The sequence below is a fragment of the Dipodomys ordii genome, unplaced genomic scaffold (assembly GCF_000151885.1).
Source record: "Dipodomys ordii isolate 6190 unplaced genomic scaffold, Dord_2.0 Scaffold117, whole genome shotgun sequence".
Lineage (NCBI taxonomy): Eukaryota > Metazoa > Chordata > Mammalia > Rodentia > Heteromyidae > Dipodomys > Dipodomys ordii.
In genome coordinates this window covers 1447646-1456322 of record NW_012267333.1, presented here as the reverse complement: position 1 = coordinate 1456322, position 8677 = coordinate 1447646, and the positions used below count along the sequence as shown (strand labels likewise).

The window sequence follows — 8677 nt, the reverse complement described above, 5'->3', positions numbered from 1 at the left end:
TGTCCCTCAGCTCTTCAGCTCAAGGCGAGCGCTCTACCACTTGAGCTACAGCGCCACTTCTGGTTTTCTGGTGGTTTACTGGAGATAGGAGTCTCACGGTCTTTCCTGCCTGGGCTGGCTTTGAACCGCGATCCTCAGATCTCAGCCTCCTGAGTAGCTAGGATTACAGGCGTGAGCCACCAGCGCCCGGCTAATTCTTGAATTTTTAAAGAAGCAGGAAGAGCATTCCTCTGGAAACCCCAAACCATTCTTTTACACAATAAAATTCCTTGATAGGAATGAGACAAAAGGAAAGCTGAAGTGCTAAGCAAGTAAAATTGTCACGGACACTTTTTCCCAAACTTCTTTGGAAGTTACTGGACTTTTAGATAAGGTCCAGTAACTCAGTCAAACTCTAGTGGCTTTTTGCCTATAATCCCAGCTATAATATGAGGCTGAGGATCACAGGTTAGAGCCAGCCCAATCAGGAAAGTCTGTGAGACTCTTATCTCCAATTAGCTAGCAAAATGCTGGAAGCAGAGCTGTGGCTCAAGTGGTAGAGTGCTAGCCTTGAGCAAACTTGCTCAGAGACAATGTCCAGGTCCTCTGTTCAAGCCCCATGACTGACAAAATAAAATAAAAAGTCCCGTAACTCTGGAACATTGTTTACCATTGTCCCAAATAGGCAGTTCACCAGAAGTTGAATGGCTTTTCTCATGATACAGGAAATTCGTGGGCATCAGGTCCTGCAGGCTGTGGTGTGGATAGTATCTGTTTCTGTTGCCGTGTAGGAATGCTGCCTGCATTTGGGTGCTTCATGCCCTCTGCCATGTCCATATTCTTACATTGGAGAACCAGACCCCTTTTAGCTTGCAAGAGCTGTAGAGCCAATCCAGTTATCATGGTTTTATCTTTCTTCCCTTTCACAGATTCTTCCTTCTCTTTGGTCATCTCATGGGTCTCATGCTTTCATTTTCATGGAACACATTAAAACCTCAGGCTTTGGGGCTGGAGCTGGAACTCAGTCAGTGATAGTGTTTGCCTCACATATGCAAGGTCCTGGGCTAGATCTGCAGGCCCACAAACAAAGCAAAACCTCAGAGTCTCTAGTTGCTTCTTTCCTAAAACTTCCTTCTTAGCTGGACCCTGTGCTCTGGAATCCCCTGGAGAGAATTGGAACTCCCATGAGAGACACAGAGCCATGCTGAGGCTCTGGGAGCTTCCTGCCTGGGGTTCTATTCTGTTTCCTGTTGATCTGCTTAAGCCCTGAGAGCACCAGAGCGTTTATCTAACAGGAGCTGAGGCTGACATTTTCCAGGCTGGACAGCTGGACTCCTAAAGATACTGCATGTCATTTCTCCTTGGCAAAGGCACTCGAGGGGAAGGGAGTAAATGCCTCGGCGCTCTTCCCTGTGGGCTAAAGGATGTTGCCTGTGTAGCAGACCAAACACTCCTTGGCCTTATAAACTAGGAGGTGAGATTAGCAATGATTCTCAACCAACTGGTTTCACTGCAGCTCAGCCAGGGAGATGTTCAGGCCTTGTTTGGCCATTAACCTTTCATCTCTCCTTTAGAAGTTACGCTGGAAAAGCCCCAACAGCTTTGTTTGGACAGATGGACTTCAAACGCTGTTTGTATTCCAGAGACTAGGTAAGGATCAGAGAGCCACCTGGGGCTCACTTGGGGTCCAGAAGGGTCTTTGGCAGTGAGCCTTGCTCCTGGCTTCCCGGCCTCATTATAGCTGGCCTGGGATGGTTGGGATGGTCATGTATGGATGGGAAAGAGCACTGCCCTCTGGTCAGAGACAGTGGGAACATGGGGCAGGTCTCAGACTTGTAAGGTTTGGTCCTCTCAGGGCCATTCTGAAGCTTCTTTCTACTTTTTTCTCAGTGGCAGTGCTGTACTGTTACTTCTACAAACGCACAGCTATGAGACTGGGCGACCCCCGCTTCTACCAGGACTCTCTATGGCTGCGCAGGGAGTTCATGCAAATCCGAAGGTGACAGCCTCTTGTCACACTGCAAGGTGGATGCCATTCCTTCCTGCTAAAAGCCACAGGTGCCACACTGCAGAGCTGGCCGCAGATAGGCTCAGGCCGATTGTGTTTATCATTCAAGAAAGAAGAGCATTCCTCATGCAAATTCAGTGTTCTCCACAGTCTTTAGTACGTAATGCTTTCTGGGCTCCTTGCTGCAAAGTTCAGGGCTCCCAACCTTGGAGCCTTGGTTCTGTCTGGGACAGCAGCCTTCTGGCTCCCACTCCCCCATGACATACTTGATTGACTAAAAACTGCAAAGAGTGATGGTTATAGTGGTCCTGACTGAGCACCCTCAGACATTTAGATTTTTATACCTAAGGTACTTTTTTTACATTTATAAACAGGAAATAAACTTTTTTTTCATAAATGATGGCATCTCTAGCTAGTTCTCTGCATGGTTAAGAGGCATATAAAGTGACAAGCTCACAATCTATTTGATCAAGTGGGCAGAAGGAGCCATAGGTCAAATACAAGCTGGGCACTGGTGGCTCACCCCTGTAATCCTAGCTACTCAGGAGGCTGAGATCTAAGGATTGTGGTTCAAAGCCATCCTGTGCAGAAAAGTCCCCATGAGACTCTGATCTCCAATTAACCATTCAAAAACTGGAAGTAAGGGCTGGGATGTGGCTCAGTGGCAAAGCGCTTGCCTAGCAAGTGCAACGTCCTGGGTTCGATCCTCAGTACCAAAAAAGAAAAGACAAAAAAAAATATAGTTAACCTCCCCCAAAAAAAGAACTGGAAGTGAAGCTGTAGCTGAAAGTACTAGAGTGCTAGCCTTGAGCAAAAGAGCTCAGGAACATCACTCAGGCCCCAAGTTCAAGCCTCACAACTGACCAAAAGAAAAAAAGATATGTATCGAAGCCCATTTTGAGCCAATGTACTTTTGTAGAAATTCAATATGTGTTTGGGCTGGCTACTGGTAGCTAACACCTGATTTCCAAGCTACTCAAGAGATTGAGATTTTTGAGGTTTGAAACTAGCACATGCAGAAAAGTCTCTTTAAGACTCTTATCTCCCAATTAACCACAAAAATAGCCACAGCTTAAGTGGTAGAGAAAAACAAAAAAGAAGAAAAACAAAAAACAAGCAAGCTGGAGTTCAAGCCCCTTACCTGCACCAAAGAAGAAAGAAAAAGAAAATGTACTCTGATACCTAGCCATTTAGCCTATTTGGGCAAAGGAGATTTTTTAAAATTTCTGTGCTACTTTCTATTGCCAGAGTATTGTATAATAAACCACAATGACGTATGACTACATCATTTGATTTTCAGATCACAGGGCTCAACAGACCCATGCTGATCCTGGGTGATTTCAGCTGGGTCTGCTCCTTGTATTTGTGGGTAGCTGTGACCAGTGTGGTATCCTGGAAGTTTGGGCTTACCTAGGTAGAATGCCATCCCTGGATCCTATGACTTACCCTCCAGCAGGTAGACTGGGATCTGTGAGGAGTAGAAGAGCACAAGTCTCATTGGATATCCCCATTTTAAGCCTCAGAGTCCCATTGGCTAAAGCAAGTCATGTGATAGGAACACCAAAGAAAGCCTAAAGCAGGAGGCTGAGGAGCTTTTGGGTTGGGGGAGATGTGCAGGTACTAGAGTGCAGTACCCCCACCTGCAGAGAGAGAGGGAGGGAAGTTTCCCAGTGACTTCCATACCTGCCACCAGCATCTTTCCACCTGGCTGACCCTGAGTTCTCTTCTTTACAAAAACAGTAATGTAGTAAATAAACAGTCTTCCTGCATTCTAGAAAACTAAGCATTTCCAGAAGATCTATAGTGCAATAGGACTAGATGTCGCTCAATAGTAGAGTGGTTGCTTAATGTGAGGGTACTTGCTTAATGTGAGGGTTTGATTCCTTGTACCCCAACAACAGGATACTACAGAATAAAATGACAGCAAGACCTATATTACTATAAAACTCTTCTCAAGTTCCAGCCAAAGATAAAGACCAACAAGAAAAGCTTAGGAGATAAGTGTTTCTTTAGGCCTTTCAAAAACAAGCCAATATTACAGACAGCTTATCTGCCATGACACTGAAGTAAGTGTTCTGGGATATAAACTTGACCTGGTGAGCAATCCAGAGCTTGACAAAGAACAGACCCCTGACTTGACCCAGCCTGTTCATGGAGAATGCAATCAGATACCCTCTCCATCCAGTGGTCAAAATTCTAGCCAGGTTCTGGTGGCTCACACCTGTAATCCTAACTACTCAAAAGGCTGAAATCTATAAAGATGTTGGTTTGAAGCTAGCCTCAGTAGACTCATCTCTTAACTAGCAAAAAAATTGGAAATGGAGGCATGGCTCAAGTGGTAGAATGCCATCCTTGAAGGAAAAAAGGAAAGGAAGATATCAAAGCTCTGTTCAAGCCCCCCTGCTGGCACACACACATTAAAAAATGCTGTCCTACCTAAACCCTCACCCTTGCCAGTCTCTGCTTTACTTCTGGAGTCTCATGGACTTTCCTTCCCACACTGGCTTTGAACTGTGATCCTCAGATCCCAGCTTGTGGGTAGCTAGAATTACAGGCATGAGCCACTGGCACCTGGCTTATACAGATTTAAAAGAATAAAATATATGAGCACCCAGGAGCCAGTGGCTCACAACTGTAATCCTAGCTTCTCAGGAGGCTGAGATCTGAGAATTGTAGTTCAAACTCAGCCCAGGCAGAAAAGTCTGTGAGACTTTTTTTTTTTTTGTCAGTCGTGGGGCCTGAACTCTGGGCCTGGGCGCTGTCCCTCAGCTCTTCAGCTCAAGGCTAGCACTCTACCACTTGAGGCATAGTACCATTTTCTGTTTTGTGAGTGATTTATTGGAGATAAGAGTCTCACAGTCTTTCCTGCCTGGCTGGCTTTGAACTGTGAACCTCAGGTCTCAGCCTCCTGAGTAGCTAGGATTATAGGAGTGAGCCACTGGCGCCCTGCTATGAGACTCTTATCTCCAGTGAACCACCAGAAAACAGGAAGTGGAGCTGTGACTCAAAGGGGTAGAGTGCTAGCCTTAAGCAAAAGAGCTCAGGGACAGTGCCCAAGCCCTGAGTTCAAGTCACCAAAACAACAACATAAAAAGCATGAGCTAGGCATGTTGGCACATGTCTGTAATCACAGCACTCCAGCTGAGGCAGGAGGATCTTGAGTTCAAGGCCAGCCTGGGTTCCAAAACATAATTCTATCCTGTAGGGTAAGGTAGAAAAACTTTCAGGTGACTCGGACTGAGGCCATTAGGAGACTGAACCACACAGTTTAAACATGGCAAGGTTAGTATTAATAATTATTAGCCAGGCACCAGTGGCTTATGCCTGTAATCCTAGCTACTCAGGAGGCTGAGATCTGAGGATCATGGTTCAAAGGCAGTCCGGGCAGGAAAGTCTGCTAGACTTTTACATCCAATTAACCACCAGAAAACTGGAAGTGGTGCTGTGGCTCCAAGTGATAGAATGCTAGCATTGAGCAAAATTGCTCAGGAACAGCACCTATCACACACACACACACAGAATAATTAAACTCTGATAGATCAGGGACTTTAAAAATGTAAAGGGGAGGGGCTGGGAAGGTGGCTCCATGGTAGAGTGCTTGCCTCTCATGCATGAGGTCCTGGGTTCAATTCCTCAGCACCACATCAACAGAAAAAGCTGGAAGTAGTGCTGTGGCTCAAGTGGTAGAGCACTGGCCTTGAGCTGAAGAGTTGAGGGACAGCGCCCAGGGCCAAAATTCAGGCCCCAGGACTGAAAAAAAAAGGGGGGGGGACGTGACTTAGGAGAGACAGGATGGCATTCACCGTAGCCCACTGAGCGTGGGCGAAGGTCATGGGTTTGCTAAACCCACAGCTGGTTGATAGCTGTGGAAAGAAACAACCCATGGGCTACAGGCAAGTTGAGGCTGGTTGGCAGTGGCACAGTTGCATTAAGAATGGCACCTGTAGGCACAGGGCAGAACAATAACACCCACACTGGGAGGAGTTCGGGAAGCATGCCACCAGGGGCCCAGCCCGTGGTGCAGACTCCATGAGGAGGAAAGCAAGAGTTCAAAGGTGCTTACTGTGCTTTGCCCTACCCAGATCGCACATGGAGGCCTTAGGAGAAGTCTTCTGGGCAGCAGAAGGCCTACATTGGTGGGCAGACATACTGAGGGATTTGGAAAGCTGCTGTAGGAGCATGGTGACCACAGCTGGAGAATTTTGGGAAAAAACATTGAAGATGTAGGTAACCAAAGCAGGCAGGGACTAGTGGGCAGAATTAGGAAGCTGCCTGGATGCAAAGTGTGCAAATCTATAGCATTGTTGACAAGATGACCACAACAAGGTGCCTAGACAATGTCTAAACTGTCCAGGGCTTTGCCTCCTGGCACAAAGCTGGAGCAGAGCAGATGAGCTCTTGCTGGAACCAGGGAGCAATGCTTTTCTTCCTGTCTCTCCAGTGCCCTCTACTGACAAAGATGCACATTGCACTTGCAGTTAGGGAGGAAGGTCAAGCCTTACACACAAAAGGTATTTATTAAGGATCACTGAGGGTCTGGTAACTGCTGTCTGTGCCAGGAAACCATGCTAGAAATTAAACAATGCCCTTGTAAACAATCAAAAGGCCAAAGAAGTTATAAGAACAATTATAAAATACTTTGAACTGAATAATCATAAAAATTTAGTATATCTTATTTTTTAAAAATTACCGTGTGTGTGTGTGTGTGTGTGTGTGTGTGTGTCCTGGGGCTTTGTGTGTGTGTGTCCTGGGGCTTTAAGTAATGGCCTGGCTGTCCCTGAGCTTTTTTTGCTCATGGCTATTGCTCTACCACTTGAGCCACAGCTCCACTTCTGGATTATTTGATGGTTAATTTGACATAAGAGTTTTGTGGACTTTGAGCCACAATCCTCAGATCTCAGCCTTCTGAGTAGCCAGGATTACAGGTGTGAACCACCAGCCTGGCTTAAAAGTTATCTTGGGACTCGGAATGTGGCTTAGTGGTAAAGTGTTTGCCTAGCATGCATGAAACCTTGGGTTTGATTCCTCAGTACCATATAAACAGAAAAAGGCAGAAGTGGTGCTGTGGCTCAAGTGGTAGAGTGCTAACCTTGAGCAAAAAGAAGCTCAGGGACAGTGCTCAGGCCCTGAGTTCAAGCCCCAGGACTGGCAAAAAAAGAAATAGTTATTTTTATGTAGCTGTACAAAGGGTTTCATTCACCATATCAATTCAGTATACCTTTTTATTTTCTTTCTTTTCTTTTTTTGGTAGCACTGGGAATCCAACCACAGGCCTCACACATTAAAGTATTATTAAGCTATATTCTCAATCTCTTGTTTCACTTTATGAGCTAATTTAACCTTGATACTCAGCTTCAAAGGTCCTTTCAAGAAACTATAATTACAGGCCAATCATAAATATAATTAGCAAAAACCTGAACAAAATACTAGCAAAGGAAATCCAGGATAAAAGATGTATCTGCTGTCTGCTAATGGCTCATGCCGATAACCCTAGTAGCTACTTGGGGAGGTTGAGATCTAAAGACAGTGGTTCAAAAGCAAGCCTAGGCAGTAAAGTCCATGAGACTTTTTTTTTTTTTTTTTTGGTTGGTCTTGGGGCCTGAACTCTAGGCCTGGGTGCTGTCCCTCAGCTCTTAAGCTCAAGGCTCTACCACTTGACCCACAGCGCCACTTCCAGGTTTTTCTGCTTACATGGTGCTGAGGAATCGAACCCAAGGCCTCATGCATGCAAAGCAAGCATTCTACCACAGAGCCACCTTCCCAGCCCCTCCATGAGATTTTTATCTCCACTAGAAAGCCAGAAGTAGAGCTGTGGCTCAAATGGTAGAGTGCTAGTGTTAAGCACAAAGAGGCTCAGGGACAGTACCTAGGCCCTGAGATCAAGCTCCAAGTTCAGGAAAAAGATATCTGTGTTGGGCCTAAGACCATATCTGGTTGCAATGATTTTCTAGGACTCACAGGACTTGGTGTAGAGTTATATTCAAGGTTATAATTTTTCTTTTCTTTTTTTAAATTTTTGTCAGTTGTAGAGCTTGAACTCGGGGCTAGAGTGCTGTACCTGAGCTGTTTCGCTAAAGGCTAGTGTTCAGAAACTGAGTCATGATTGTTAGGAAAGATCAAGCAGCCAAAAGGAGAGAAAAAGAAGGCAGAGACCTCAGCAGACCAGAACAGACTTTAATCATGGCTGCAGACGGAACATCGAGAACTATGAAAAACAAAGAGCAGGGAAGGAAGGGTCTGAAGCTTCAGAACAATTTGTCAAGGGAACATGTTGAACTGAGTTAGGGTCCAAGTAGCAGTCACGTAGACATTACAATGAATGTTTGGGTCAAAAGGCCATACTGCCATCTAGTGTGACTGAAAAGAATGGTTTAAATTCAGATGAGTGGGGGAAGTTTCTGATAAGGGGCAGGTGGGGGGAGCTCAGTGGGCCATGGGAGCAATACTGGGTTATAAAAAAACAAGGCTTCCCATCAGCTAGAGAAAATATGCACACAGTAAAGTCCAGAAGAAACCGGAAGCTTCCAAGATTCCTCTCCTGGAGGCACTGCCCAGGTTGTGCTGACTTCCTCCAGCAAGGTGTTTAGGCAACTTCTGTGGAATACTGTCTACAGAAGAAACTCAGAGATTCAAAGTTTTGGGGTTTTTTTGGCCAGTCGTGGGGCTTGAACTCTGGGCCTGGGCACTGTC

General features: G+C 45.8%; 1 protein-coding gene across 2 annotated transcripts in view; it reads left to right on the top strand.

The window, feature by feature from the left end:
- Positions 1-2544, top strand: part of Tmem138 (transmembrane protein 138) — a 6770-nt gene extending 4226 nt beyond the window's left edge. The window contains exons 4-5 of one of the 2 annotated variants that reach the window (XM_013029097.1): positions 1557-1629; positions 1870-2544. In XM_013029097.1, the coding sequence (XP_012884551.1) occupies positions 1557-1629; positions 1870-1982 (186 nt within the window). In that variant the 3' untranslated portion in view covers positions 1983-2544. Of the gene's footprint in view, positions 1-1553; positions 1630-1869 lie in introns of both variants that reach the window. The other variant, XM_013029096.1, reaches the window with a different exon arrangement.
- Positions 2545-8677: the final 6133 nt, after the last annotated feature.